General features: G+C 48.3%; 1 protein-coding gene across 1 annotated transcript in view; it reads right to left on the reverse strand.

Moving 5' to 3' along the window:
- The window catches only part of LOC146798114 (cytochrome P450 2C16-like), a 317,969-nt gene that overhangs the window by 106,573 nt on the left and 195,462 nt on the right, over nucleotides 1–15,934 (reverse strand). Inside the window, exon 5 of the mRNA XM_085625337.1 lies at nucleotides 14,215–14,391. Within this exon, the coding sequence (XP_085481463.1) occupies nucleotides 14,215–14,391 (177 nt within the window). The remainder of the gene's footprint in view (nucleotides 1–14,214; nucleotides 14,392–15,934) is intronic.

Consider the following 15,934-nt stretch of genomic DNA (forward strand, 5'->3'; position numbering starts at 1 on the left):
AAAATCTCTAAATGTGTAAGGTGGACACCAAAGTCGACGACGTTTCGATCCTTATCAGAGGGATTTAGGATCATCATCAGGACTATTCAGTTAAATTGCCCATATTTACATGCTTCGTGTTGCCATTGAGGCAACTGAGTGGGCGCCGCGTCTAGATTCTGTGACTGCTACGAATAAAGTGGATGGACGCGTTTTGTGCCTAGGAACTTCGATTTCCGAAGAGGGACACACGGTAAAGGGGAGTCTCAATGTAATAAGAGAGACGATTTCCGTGGTCAAGCAATTGACAGCGCGTTCCCTTTTTTACACTGTGTGACTGTGTTGCACAAGTACTTTACACATTGCCATTTAAGTTAAGCCTGCTTGATCTGTGCTAGGCTACCAGAGGGTGAGCACAGGGTAATTTAAAGTGTGTATCTAACTTACCCTGACTAGAGGACTGATTCATGCTTGGACGGGGGCATACTTCTGCCAATCAGAAACCTAATTTCTAACATGCATAATCATATCAATCAAATTTGAATGATATTACAACAGTATAAGAAAAAAATTTGCAAAATGTGTAATTTCATCCATAGTAAAAAACTTAAAAATAATAGTACTCAGCCACAAACAAGCAAGGTGATTCCAATCAGCCAATGCTTCTATAAAAGTACGATACATGTATAGCCACACTTGCAGTTTGTGACTAGAGCAAGTGAGTATAGCAGAACCCTTTGTCCTGGATGAGATGCTAATCCTTACTTAGGAGGCCCTCATCTTGGTGCAGGAAGAGGAGGAGTCACTGCATTAAATGTGCAGGGCAAACCAAAGAGGCATACCAAATATGCCTAGACGCCCTAAACTTGACTGAAGCCTATGTTATAAAAGCATACCGGCTGGTCATGGTGTCCTTCAACCACCTCCTTAGTATCATTGAGGAGGAATTCAAACCAAATATTGCCACCAGGACAGCAATACCTCTTTTATGAAACTGCTGGCTTTGCTATATTTCCATGCAAGTGAGGGCAACCAGAACCTAGCAGGTCATTTACATAGTATATCACAGCAAGTGTTTTGTAATACCTTCAGGTAGGTGATGGGTGCATTTCTCACACTAGCACTCCAACACACCATTTCCCCAACTGATCCTTGATCAGTCAGTACCACTGTGGCACATTTCTATGTCACAGAGGAGTTCCCTAATGTGTTGGGGCAAATGACTGTTCCCACAAAAGTTTTATACCACCCCTGTTAAGTCAGAATCAACAACACACCAAATATATACAGATGGTGTGTGATGCTACTCTAGCATTCATTCCCTGCTGCACACAATTCACAGACTCAACCTGTGACTCCATGATCATTCGGAAGTGCAGGATTCCACACACCATGGAAACATAGCATACAAGAAGGACATGCCTACTGGGTGAGTACATACATCTCTCCACTTCTCTCTCTGACAGCAACTAACAGTACATATACAGCAAAGAAATGCATGATGCATGATTGTAGTGAGGCTGATTATCTTCATCGGTATGCCCCTACACAAAGCAACAAAAAGAGGTGGATGTTGGGACAGGCCGCCCATGGATACTTAACTAACATACCAACTGCAACACAGAGAATGTTATTTATATGATCACCTGCCCGTGTGCAAAAGGGTATATTGGTATTACAAAGTGTAAGAATCAGTTAAGAATCAATAAACATCGCAGCACTATAAGATGCAAAAAATCAACATGCCTAACAAAACATTACTTGACTTACACCACACAGGCACAGACCTACAGTGGGTGATATTAGAAGCCCTTAGGCACAGACCAGGAAGTGACATGAGCAAATCACTTTTCAAAAGAGAACAGAGATGGGTTTACCGATTAAAGACTCATATCAATGGTCTGAATGATGAGATACCGTAGCTGCATGTGTAGTTCGGTTCACTCATTTTATCCTAATGTAAAATCATACCAGACAACACCTATTAGGTGAAAACTAACTTTCAAGTAGGGCGCTATTTCATTAGATATAAACACTACTTCCATACCTCTTGCTATAAAAATACCCCCATCTATCTTAAGAGAGGAGAAAAGATAGACACAAAACGTATCTCAGAAGGACAGAGGCAGATCCTTCCTTTACGTGAACAGTATATCTTGGGACTACTTCTCCCAGAATACCTAGCACCGCATATATGGAAATTCCGGCAACTTAGTCCGGCTCTTTAATAGTACATATTGATTATGCTGGCTCACGAGCCTAGAATACTTTTACAAGAATCTGCCACGCACATGATCTGTGGCGATTGTGGCTTTTTGGAATACACTTCAGGATAGATCACACACTCAGTGACAATGCCGGTAGCTTAGGACTACACTTCCCATGATCCAGAGTCACTGATCGATGATGTCATCGAAGGGACGCCAAGCTCTACAAGGCTGGCAAAAACAAACGGGACAGTAGGATCGGTAGGAGGATAGGGATACACTGCAGGTGATCCGGTGAGGGAGATCCTTGACGAAGTAAGCCTTATATGTGACAAGCGCTCCTCTCTAATTGCGCATGATTGCGCAAGCTCTCTAGTTTCTCTGTATGAATTTTGATCCATCTAACCAACGTAACCTTTTTAGGGTGTTACTACCGGACTCCCTCTCTCACCCCTCCATGAGGCATATGATTTAGCTATACATGGTAAGAACAGAGCAGTGTGAGTGGGTGTGTTTATGTATATGTCGTGTACACAGATTTCACAAAAGGACATTACATTTTTTATAATGATGTGCAAATTACAGGGCTTGATTAAGACACCACGCAGAAGACATCAGGGTGGTCAACGATCATATGGCCCGGCGGCTTGAGGACTTCGAGGGACGGGCCCGACGCAACAACATCCGCGTCATAGGTGTACCGGAGTCCTCCGACGGCCGCCCGGTTGACCTCGTGGTCGAGGAACTCATCCTGAAACAGTTGTCCCCGGCTGGCCTAAGTAAGTTCTTTGCCGTGGAGCGGGCCCATCGAGTTCCGGGCGGTCGGCCACGGCCGGGGGCCCCCCCGAGGCCTATCGTGGCCAAACTGTTCCACTACAGGGACCGCGACGCTATTCTGCAGGCCTCACGGACCCACGGCCCGGTTCGTCATGAGAACTCGACCATCAATTTTTATCCGGACTTCACGCAACTGGTCCAGAAACAGCGGATGGGATTCCAAGGGGTGAAGCGTCGTCTCCGCGAGCTGGGCCTAAAGTATTCGATGCTCTACCCTGCAAAACTCCGAGTGGAACATGGGGATCGGACAGCCTTTTTTGACTCTCCTGTGGCCACAAGTGACTGGCTGGACTCTCTGCCGGACGGAGGTGGCCGTCCCGGACCCTCTGCGGGCACCGCGGGTGACGGGTCCCCTTTAGAATGACTTTTGGTCCTTGATTTTGCCGTTTTGCACTGCACAGTTGGTTCTTATTTCATTTGTATATTGTGTTTTACCAGGACCAGTGAGGGGGGCGGGCGGGGACGGGTCCCTTACCTCCTCTGGGGTCTTTTCGTAGAATGGGGTTAGTGGGGCCACAGGCACACTGCAAGTTGGGGGGGTTTTTTGGCCCGCAGGGGTGCAGGGTGGGGGGAGTTGGTCTTGGGGTGGGGTTGGGGGGGAGGAGGGGTTGTTTTGCTGTGTGTTTTTTGTTTACAGGGCGAGGTACTGATTTTTGTCCACATCTGGGAACTGTGCTGCAGGCTGGGGGACCCTTGATCTATTGGGGGGGATGGGGGGGGACGGGTTGAGGCTTATGTCATGGAACGTCAATGGGTTGGGGGACCGTATCAAGCGGGGTGTAGTACTGCAATATTTGCGTCGTTTGACTCCTGATGTGGTGTTTCTCCAGGAGACGCATCTGGTTGGCAATGTTTGTCATGCAATGAACAGGGGGGGATACCGCCTCGTGGCCCATTCTGGTTTCACAACTGGTTCCAGGGGGGTGGGCATTCTCCTGCGAACCTCACTTCCGGTGGAGATCACTAAGATAGTCTCGGATGACAGAGGGCGCTATGTGTGTTTGATTGGGAGGTGGGAGGGGCAGCCCCTTACCCTGGTTTCAGTTTACGTCCCCCCAGGCCTCCAGAACTCCACCTTCACTGACTTGGGTCGAATGCTGCTTGACCTTCCGGACAGCCTCCTGCTCATGGGCGGGGACTTTAATTCTGTGGTTTCGGGTGAACTGGATCGTCACCCACCAAGGACCCTCCCCGCTGCCCAGGCATGGCTGGGTGGGATGCTGGAGACCTTCGGCCTGGTGGATAGTTGGAGATTAATGCATCCGACCCAATGTCAATTCACCTTTCACTCGGGGGCGCATGGGAGTCTCTCTAGGTTAGACTACTTCCTTATGCCCGCGGCGCAGACTGGTCGGATTCGAGAGGTCAGGCACCTGGCGCGGGGTATCTCCGACCATTCTCCGCTGTGGCTTCTTTTTGACACCGGGTCGCGGTCTGCAGGGCGGATCGCTCCCATTAACCCATGGTACCTGCGAGACCCTACGACTCGTGACAGCCTGGTTAAGGCTATGGACCAATACTTCCTTGATAACGAGGGGTCGGTGTCGTCTGCAATGTCCCTGTGGGAAGCCTTTAAAACCGTGATCCGCGGACACGCCCTCGCCCAGATAGTGGTGGCTAAGAGGGTCAAGAGTGAGGCAGTGGTGAGGCTGGAGACTGACATCTCGGGGCTGGAGTCGGCCTTGGAGGCGAATGTCACTCCGGACGGGCTCCATGCCCTCAGCCTGAAACAGTTTGAATATAGGTCCCTGGTCACTGACGCGGCCAAAACTATGTATAGGGAGCAGCAGGGTCGACTGTACGATGCCGGGGACAAGGCGGGAAAGTTGATCGCGTGGCTGGACAGGAAGGAGAGAGTGAATCGTGTGGTCCCGGAGTTGCGTGCTGCGGACGGTGTGTGTGTGACTGAGCCGGATGAGATTGTGGAATGTTTCGCCGACCACCTCCGGGCTGTGTACTCCCCAGTGACTGACAGGGATGAGGACGACTCTCGCCTTCTACTGAGGGATATCGCCTTGCCCGGCCTGTCCGTTGAGGACCGTGAGCGGCTGGACGCCCCCTTGTCGGCGGATGAAATAGCGACCGCGATCCGCTCCCTTCGCTCGGGCAAGGCTATGGGTCCCAACGGTCTGCCCATTGAGCTATATAAATTGCGCCCTGACAAGCTTGCGCCCTTCCTCAGTCGCATGTTCCGTGAGTCTCTTGCGGCGGGTTCCCTTCCGGCCGACCAGCGTTTGGCCACGATAGTTGTGATCCCCAAGGAGGGCAAGCCGCGAGACCGCTGTACTGCTTACCGGCCTATTTCACTGCTAAATGCTGAGCCTAAGATCCTGGCGAAAGTCCTTGCCAATCGTCTGTTGAGCGTCGTGTGCGATCTTATTCATCCGGACCAATGCGGCTTCATCCCGCATCGTAACACCGCTCTTAACTTGCGGCGTCTTCACGGCGCCCTTGCCAGGGCGGAGCTCCTCTCCGAACCGGCCGTGCTGGTTTCTTTGGATGCCACGATGGCTTTTGACACCATCGAGTGGCCATTCCTCTGGGCTGTCTTGGCTAAATTTGGCTTTGGGGAAGGATTTATTGGCTGGGTGAAGCTTCTTTACACGGGACCCATGGCTCAGGTGGTGGTGAATGGGCGGGTCTCTCGGCCCTTTGCCCTCGGCAGGGGCACGAGGCAGGGATGCCCGTTGTCCCCTTTGCTCTTTGCTCTCGCCCTGGAGCCACTCGCTGCTTGGCTCCGCTGGGAGCCCTCGCTTAGAGGGATCCGGTGGGCCCCGGGCTTCGAAGATCGGGTCTCGCTGTATGCGGACGATATTCTCCTGTATCTCACCTCACCGCGGCAGTCGCTCAACGTCCTCTTTGACGTTCTGACTTCCTTTGGGAACAATTCGGGTCTCACGATCAACTGGTCTAAATCCTGCGTCTATCCGATCTCCGGTGGTCCTCCTCTCCTGCCGCCTCGGCTTCCGATCCAAGTATCTTTGAGCGGCTTTAAGTACCTGGGGATATACGTTTCGCTGGACCCGGTGGCTCGCTATGAGCAGAATCTCCTGCGTCCACTTCGGCGATTGCGGGAGGACACGGCCCGGTGGTGCAGGCTGCCCCTGTCCCCGCTGGGTCGGGCCGCGCTGTTCAAAATGATGTCCCTTCCCAGGTTCCTCTATGCACTCCAGAACTCCTTCGACGTCATCCCAGTGGCCTACTTTCGGGAGGTGGAGAGCCTGCAGAGGAGACTGGTGTGGGACGGGCGGGCGCGTATTGCTCTTGCTAAGCTTACTCTCCCCTGGTACGACGGGGGCATCGCGCTTCCCGACATTCGCAGGTATTATTGGGCCGCGCAGCTTTCGGCCATTAATCATGCCACGTATGCGCCTGGCCTGAATCCGGCGTATGAGATGGACAAGTTCCTGCTTCCCGGCGGGAACTATAACAGGGCACTTTACTCCCGCTCGGCTGGCCGGACCCTTACGGGTCCTACTAAGATTGCGGTGCGGACCTGGAGGGCTGCCACTGCGGCCACGGGCTGGAGTGAGCGACTAACATGTGCTACTCCTTTGTTTGCCTCCGATCGCCTGGGCAGCCTCTGGACTACGAAGGGGTTTGACCAGTGGGACACGATTGGTATCAGCAAAGTGGGAGACCTGTGGCATAAGGGCGCGGTTAAGACTTTCGCGGTGCTTCAGGCCGAATATGAGCTTACGGACAGGGAGTTCTTCCGCTATGCCCAGGTTCGACACGCCCTGCTCTCGGTCTTTGGGGAGGGGACCAAGATCCCGGTTTCCTCGCCCCTCGAGGACCGCATACTTGACGGACATGTCCCTGACAGTACTATTTCTTTAATCTATAAAAAACTGATCAATCATCGGGCTGACCTCTTTGTGCGCCTTCGGGAGGCTTGGACGGGGGATGGGGTGGAATTGGACGACGAGGACTGGCAGTCTGCACTGTCGTCCCCCAAGGAGGTCGCCATTCCAGCCCGTCTCCGGTTGGTACAGCTTAAGATTCTTCACCGGGTGTATGTGACGGGTCCTCGCTTGGTCTCGATGGGATTTTCCGACGACGGGCTCTGTAAGCGGGGTTGTGGGCTCAGCGCCACCTTTCTCCATATCCTGTGGGAGTGCCGCGAGGTGGCGGACTACTGGCGCCGGGTCCATACGGTTATGGGACAGGTCACTGGGGTTGTGCTGCTGCCGGAGGTGCGTCGCTGTGTCCTGAATGTGTGGGAGCCCAATGATTACAGCGCGGCTCAGACTCGGTGGGCGGCCCTGGGGAACATGATTGCCAAGAGAGATATAGCGCAGCTTTGGGGTGCCCAGCGGCCGCCCACCGTGTCAGTATGGAAGGAGAATATGGACTGGTGTATGTTCAGGGAGAAGACTGTGTATGTGGCCCGTGGTAAGCCGGGGGCATGGGGCAGAATCTGGGGGCAATGGAATGCGTATCGCGGGGGTATCTGTACGCCCCCCCTGGTGGACACCGATATCGCCATGTCCCCCTGACCCTTGACGGTTCCTGGCACCTTTTGGAATGACTACATATGGACGTTCATTTCCCTTGGCCCCCCCCCCCGTCCCCAGCCTCCCGGTACTCCTTCCTTTTGCAGGCTGCTTAATGGTCTGAACTGGAGTTCCCCGGAGGAAGCCTGATCAGCGCTGTTTGTCTTTATGCCTCGCCTTTTGTTTTTCTTTTAGTTTTTGTGTCTGTTGGACTTAAGTCTCCTGTTCCTTTAGAACTATCCGGAGCCACTACGGGGCCGAGCCCCGGGAACCGACTGCAGCCTTGATAAATGTATATTTCATTCTGTACTTAGCGGCCGGCCCTGGTGGTTGTAGGCCCGTGCTTGTAATCGAATTATTGTTCAATAAAATTTAAAAAAAAAAAAAAAAAGACACCACGCAGACATCGTATGTGTTAGAAGTGAGTGTACATGAGCACAGGTGTGTGAATGTGTGTATTACTCATGATACTTGTACAAGGGCAACTGCCTTTGGGCATAAAAGCAGTCTGCTCAAAACCTTTTGAAACAAATGCACTTTGGCTATGCTGCAGAATATGTTTTCTTTTTCAATGGTGTGTGGGTGTATATGTGTGTAATGTATTCACTTAACCATCCATCCTTATGTCTTCTAGATAGTTTCCTCTAGGCACAGAAGGACCCGGAGTGGACTAAGGGCCAACTGAGTATTGTATGCATGTAATAGAGAAGCACTGTAGGGACATATAGGGTTCAATTTGCTCCTGAAGAAAGCCCGGGACCCCTGTAGGGGCCATTTTGGGGGCTAAAACATGTCAACCTGATTGACTAAACAGACCTGATTGTTTATAATAGGACAATTAGCGCCATAATAGGGCTATTGTTGTCCATCTGCGTTTTTAACCATCCCTCCTCCACCAAGAAATACAAGTTCTAAAATGTAACCAGTATGTGGTAGGGATTTTTAGTATTGGACCCCTTTCCTTTTTCTTACTCTCCTCAGTTTCCTGCTAATGCTTGAACTACAGCCCTAGTATGTGTTCGTTTGCTATTAGAGGATTCTTTGACGAATGTGGGATGGCCGATGAGGAAGCCTGACACCTGGATTGTGTGTGAGACCATCCTGTAGAGTATTTCCTCAAGTGAAAGACCCGTTTGATTCTGTGGTAGAAGATGATTATCTTCATCACCTGCCACACAGATAAAACACAGACCAATGCATCATGGTACTTGTGCTGCAAAGCTAACGCTTACATCAACAATTGAAGCTTCTAAAAAAAATTCTGAATTGAAACATTTAAATTGTTTTATACAGACCACTTTAGATAATGTTTCATCATTTAACCTAATCATATGCTCCCTACCCTTCAGGGTATTTTAAATATCCACTCTGCACCTGGCCTTATGACTCCATTCCATTACCTGCGAAAGCAGGAGAAAGGAGTATAACCAATTACACAACCATACACAAAATACAATAGTGCAGGTTTTTGACTATTTAATGCTCAGTTCAGGTACCTCCACTGTTGGAACGTAAAATTCCTCTGCATGGTAAAGCTGTGTAACCCTGCCCGAAGTGCTCAACTGTACTATTGTCTAAATCTCTAATGCTGTCATAGGCAAACACAAATCATGCGTGTGTGACATGACATGGGCCGGTCTCACGGATTGTGGTCTTGTTGGACTGGGAGCAGTGCCTAAAGCCCCACCCTTCTAGTGATGGCAGGTTATAGCCTTCACCAGGAGTTAAGCAGCACAAGTGTGGTGGTGGCAGTATACTGTGTAGCGATCAGTTGTAGTGACTAGGACCTTTTTACCCTTTGTCATTGGAGTGAGGCCTGGAGGCTCACTCATCTTTTTAAAAGCTCTGCTGCTGTGTGCTAATTCTTCTGCATGGTAAAGATGTGTAACCCTGCCCTAAGTGGCAACTGTACTGTTGTCTGAATCCATAATGCTGATTTTTTTTATAGGCAAACACGGATCATGCGTGTGTGGCATGACATAGGCTTGTGTCATGGATCATGGTCTTGTTGGACTGGAAGAGGTGCCTAAAGCACTACCCTTCTAGTGGTGGAAGGTGATTGCCTTCACCAGGAGTTAAGCAGCACGAGCGCAGTGGTGGCAGCATACCGTGTAGCGATCAGTTGTTTTTACCCTGTATCACTGGAGGCTCACTCACCTTTTCAAAAGGTCTGCTGCTGTGTGCTAAACTCACCTTGGCTTACATCAGATAAATGTGGAAAGCTGGGCAGCACAGGAATAGTGACTCTGCATTGGTTATACATGTGCCTGGGAAGGTAACAGTACAAGGATGGAGCAGCACTGTGCAGTGTATGTGTGGTTAGTACATGTGCTGGTTGTATGTATGCCTGAGAGGGATACATCCATGAGATATGTAGTGCTGTGTAATGCATGTGCAGGAGCAGCATGTGCTAAGTATATGTGTGCTTGCGTGAAGTAAAATACATGAAGGGCGAAGTGTTGTGCAGCTTGCACATAGTTAGTGTGTGTGCGTCAGTGTGTGTGTTTGGAAATAATCCTGGTTAAAGATAGAAAACCTTCAGTGCTGAACAGGTCGTGCAGATTGAGTGTGTGTATGGAGTGCACGTGTAGATCTAAGGGTACAATGCATAGAAGTAACAGTGCTGGATCCAAAGCGTGCTGTGAAAGTACACTGAGGGAGTGTGCCTGCACTGATCCATTGTATAGAGTACCCTGATTCCATTTTGGGAAGCCAAGGCCTGCCTGCTAAAAATGAAGAGGAAAGGAATCCCCCCAGACAGATTTATGTATTGCTACATTACTGTGGGCTGGGTGGTGACACACAGAAGGGAAAAGGAAGAGACTTTGTTTACATTTCAAAATACTGCTCCTTGATTCAGTGCTAGGTCAAAAGGAAGAGGTCTGGATATATCCCAGAATGGGAGATGAGGCTGATAAGAAAATCATAAAGAGTAGGGATGGGGATCTGGCATCAATCTTTTGATGCACATAACACTTTGGCTGACAGACAGGTTTGAAGTCTGCTCATTTCCAAGAATTGTGTTGCAGACAATAAGCTTTGGGTCATGCCTGCTGTGAGAGACATCTTGTATGAAGGAAGATAAGAAGTAGAAGTGCCCACTTCAAAAGAAGCAGAACCCCAACATAAAACTTCAAAGGCCCGGACCCTTAATCACATTTGGTGTCTGGAAAAGTAGTAAGAAGGGGAGGCTGTGTGAGTGGGGGAAGCTCTGTAAGACTTCTGCCTGTGACCAGGTCTGGGGTCAAGGCTTGCTCTACAGTGAGGACTTCCTGTGTGAGGATTTGGCTAAGCACCGAATGGGTCATCTCCCATGTGCAAGATTGTTTTCAGCAACCCCTGTATGACGAAAGTGGGCTGCGGTAAATTGAGCCATGTGATGAACTTCTTGCAGGTCTTGCTACCCCTGTCCCACAGTGCTTTGGAGACCACGTATGCCAAAGGAAGGCCACTGGTAATGTATCATTTTACAGAGGGCCAAGACTTGTTCCACCTTGGCTGAGGAGCTGAGGCTGGAAGAGCCTGCACCCGGATAACCCTGTGCTGCAGCAACTCCGTATGCCACAAGGACTGCCTGAGACACTGCCGACAACGTCACACCCTCGCTTACTCCAGTCTGGAGCTGAAGAAAGGATTCCACTGCCCCATGCCCCCTGATGAGCAAAATCAATTTACGGCAGCTGCAAGCACAGACATCTTCTCCGACATCTGGAAGACCTCCGATAGTGCCATTCAGGAGAGAGGGCTGGCACTGCCAAGTGCTGCCACATGGACCACAAATAGCCTGACGTCTCCGAACTAAGCAGGACTCGTGGGTGTGTATTTAAAGGTACCTGCTGCATCATTGAATTCTTAACTGCTGCAAGAGTGGGTAAAACATAAACTGGGCTAGTTGGACCCTAAGGAACTCACTGCTAATGGTGCTGCGTCACCATAGACACTTTTGACTGCGTTTCTAAATGGTCAAAAGGTAACATTCTTGAGTATGGACTAATAGTTTGTATTCCCTCATGCTGCCACCAGTAAATGGGGAATAACCCTGAACATGAGCATGGGACTGGGATGCCCCTGACAACTACTAGAGCCATGACCTAAAATAAAACGTCTTCCTAATAAATCAAGCATTGGGCTGGACACTGATTTATTGTTTTCCCTTTTTGCATTTTGAGTTATGAGTCGTGTTCACTCACCTAGATCTTCCTCCCCGAGGGAGCTTTGACTGCTCAACCACAGGAGGTCGTTAATGCCTCTACAGCAGCTTGTAAATAAAGAGTGCCTGGAAGTGCGACTTCGTTTGTTTGGCACTTTTTCAGGCTGTTTTCATTCATATGCACAGTTGAAGTGCTGAAAATAGTATGTGAACTGTGAGACTGGTGCCTTGGTTTCGGGGTCATTGAGAGGCAAAATATCTTTGCACAGGCAGTGTTACCATGAGTAAAAAACAAAAAAGACAAACTAATGAAGTGATACTACTACAGAAAATGATGCATTATTTAACTTTTCTTGACACATAATTTAGTATGGGGTGAATAATTTCAGAGGCCACATCACCTCTCAAGAAGAATTAATATTTATCACCATGGATACCCCAGAGACTCCATCAGTTAAAACCTATACTGGCTCCCAAGCAGCCTTTATATTTAGTGATTAACCAATTGCGCACATTAACATTTCTTTCAGGTAACAGGCACCGTGGTGAGAAGGCTTGCTGCTTATTTAGTTCACTGTACCTTTCTGGCTACCCAGCCCTGGAGTTCTGCCCTTTCACTTTCAGGAGGAGGCATCACAAGATCCGCCTTAACCTTTAAGGTATGTCTTTTTTTGTTTTTGTAATAGGGTGAGTCCAGGGAGTGGTAGAAAGGAGGCCAGCAGTGATGCACTCAGATACAGAAACCCTGATCCTCCAGACCACTGGGGTCTCAGAGAAATGGCCAGGAGAAAGAGGAGCCAGATTCATGGATATTGCCAGGAAGATGTAGGGGATCATTTATTGTTAATAGAGACAGCTTGCTCCGAGAGATGCCTCTAGGGAACAGGGGTGATCTGATGATCCTTTTTTAAGGGCCATCACCACCATTAGTGCAGCAGGTGCTGCGGGTCTACTACAAAAGGGCAGCTGGGTGTCATTTGCTAGTATTAGGGCCCAGGTCAAGCTTGCTGTGCACGGAACAGGGCCCTAACAACAGGGGGGTCGGGTGAGATGTGTTTTCTGATGGCCAAGTAAAGCAGGCACATCAGACAGTCTGGTTAACAGAGGTATAGGTATCATTGATACTACAGGTGCAGTGGTATCAGGGCCCAGCAGTATAAGGAGTCAACTAAAACTATTTTACCATGCCTCTTTGCTTAAATTTGAGTCCAGTGCACACTTAGGGGCATATTTGCAAGGGGATTGCACCACCAGAATGTCACTTTTTTAATGTTCTGGTGGCGCAATGCCCTGCACCATATTCACTAAGTGGCATTGTAAATATGGTACAATTTCACACAGTTATATGCATAAAAGGGGTGTGGAGTGGGTGTTGCTGTGAACGTTGCACCACAACACCCATTGCTTTTTGGTTGTGCCCCAGATTTACAAGGATGTGTAAATCTGATGCAGCACCAAAAACGAACACCATGCCATATCAGGCATTAGAATGGCGCAACAAGGAGAAGTACTTTTATTTCTCCTTGTTTTTGCTTTTTCTACTCGTGCCGCATTCTCAGCAGACATAGAAAGAGCAAATGCCATTAATGACTGTTAATGTGCAAGAAGTTGTCCCTATAAACAATCATTAAATAATGGTGATTTACTACACATAGAAGTAACAAATCTCCATTATTGATTGTTTATGTGTAGGCAGGGACACCTTCCTGCACAAAACCAATCATTCCCAGCAACACAAGGGTGTCTGTGTTGGCACTAGGCAGCTATTTTTAGCACCAGCACTAGGGAAAACACAGGGGTGTGCTGTATTGTTGTAAATACAGTGCATCCCTACATTTTGGAAATGTTGGAGTGTGGGGCTGCAAAATGTGCCGCATTTCAGCGCTCTATCAGTTCCTTGTAAATATGTCCCATGTAATGCCAGTGATGCTTTTAGCTGCGGAGCAATGGATAAGGGACGGGGAAAACTGAGCATGTTTCAAGATTGAAGCAAGGATCATGCATGGTGGGAAGTGGGCGAAAGAGACAGAGGAGACAACCAGCAACTTAGGGCCGAAGCTGTTATTAGTACACAAGGTGCAGTTATGCTGAAGACTAAGAGTGTGTAGGGCTCACAACACTCCAATTATGGGGAGCAGCATTTTGTCGTAAATTTCTGCCTTTGCCTAATGCATTTACACTGGTTTAAGTCTCACATTTTTTGTGCTTCATAAGATACAGATAATGTCTCCCTGAAGTTTTCTCATAAGCCCACCCTCTGTGCTTAGCCCTGTCACTCATGCTCCCCCAGTACTGGCATACATTTTTGGAGGGGGGCCCTGACTTCAAAATATTTGGCTTGGTGGGGGGGGGCCTCAGACGAAAAAAGTTTGAATACCTGATTTAGAAAGTAACAGATGGTAATTATATTTTTTCTGCATAATTCCGCCTTACAGCCATTTTTTGAATCAGACCACTTTATAACCTTTCAGAAAGGCAGAATGTACATTTGTGCATGTAAAAGCGCTGAAAATCCACATATATGTAGTCACCTTTGGGAACTTACCTGCTGCATTTTAATGAGGAAACAGTCAATGAAGTCGCGGGGGTTACTTGGATCCAATGTTGTTTGATGTTCTTTGACATGTTCTTTCACAAATATTCTTGTATCCTTAGCATTTTTTAGAAACTTGTTGTGAGGACCAGGCAATGGTAGTATAACACTTGGAAAGCGATTAAAGATCTGTAAAAACAGAAGAGTATTATTTGGTAGTATAATTGCATGGCGTATAATTGTAGCAGGTACTCTCCCATTTTTTGTGCCCTATAATCAGGGCCAGACTGGGAACACAAACTAGCTCTGGCAATTAAGTAAGACTGGCCTTGAGGGGTGCTGGTAGGAAACAGTGATGCTGTGCATTTGTTGCAGGGGGTCGATATTCCAGCACTGCTGCAAAACCAGCCCCCAGTAGCAAAAATGGCCCCCACCGGTCCAAAACCAACCCCATCATTCCAGCCCACTGGGAAAACGCCTGGTGCTCACTACGGCTAGTCCCGCTCTGCCTTTATGTGTTTCTTGTTCCAACTAGGATGACTTTTTATCAACCTGTGTCAAAGTTGTGTTTTCTCTCCTAATTGCAAAAGTCACAGTGGAATGCTTGGTTAACTATTTCCAACAGGCATCTAGAGTCATAATTGGAGAGGTTCACTTTCATGAGGCATGAGGCCTGGATACCTAACCCCTCCAACCCTATGACACTAGTTTCAAGGATGTGATATTGCATGAGTTTAAAATAGGGTTCAGCCTAGTGGCCACCCTGCTGATTTTGGGAAGTAAAGTCTTGGGGCCAGATTTACTCATGTTTTATGCAACGCAACTAAGGGCCTCATTAGGATGTTGGTCAGAAAGCTTTCCAACCAACTCCTTGTCGGAATGGTTTCCAACCGAATTGGATTTGGGGAGTGTGAAAATGACTCCAACTGACTTCAATTGGAGCTGGTGTTGGGACTGACAACACAGGCTTCCATTGCAGAAAGGGGTGGTTGCGGAAAACCTTGCACCCTATGTACATCTTTATATTTTAGCAGCATGACTCCATAATGGCTAACACTCTCAGAATGGTTGTTTTGCCTATTTCCAAGTGACTCTGTTGTAACATAGCTGGTATACATATTTTACTCAGTGGGCCACCTTCCGTACAATGCATTTATTTTGAATGTGTGCACACTACCATGTAGGGATCCACTTCAAGTTAGTACACACAGATAGAGTTTGACGAGGGGGGTGCAAAATATTTCTTCCAGGATATCAGACTCCTTATCATCAAAGTCATTCTAGTATTTAAAGCTCCCATCACATTTTATGGCTCCAAAATATAAAACATTCTGCAAGGGGACAACTCTGACTTGAGCTTTCCCAGTTTTTCATTAGTTTCTATACCCATATATGGTGGGAATACAGATTTATAAAGATTACCCTATTTGATTTGTGGTGTGTGGTTCCTTCTCCGGTGTGCGTATCCATAGAGACCAGCACTGCATATTTTACCATTATATAACAAACAAGGGCGAAAACTGCAAATTATGCGCATCAACTCTCAAACAGTTTAGCCTCTTTTACAAGGCATGAGCACCCAATCATGTCAGCAGGAATGCAGAGCCAGGTCTCCTGCGGATACAGAATGTGAAAATCGCAAATGAAGTGATATATTACCTCCTCCATCAAGTGCTATAGGCCATGAACATTCCAGTACACCATAGACTATGATCTACGTTTAAGAACATTA

This window comes from Triturus cristatus, chromosome 9 (assembly GCF_964204655.1).
Source record: "Triturus cristatus chromosome 9, aTriCri1.1, whole genome shotgun sequence".
Taxonomy (NCBI): domain Eukaryota; kingdom Metazoa; phylum Chordata; class Amphibia; order Caudata; family Salamandridae; genus Triturus; species Triturus cristatus.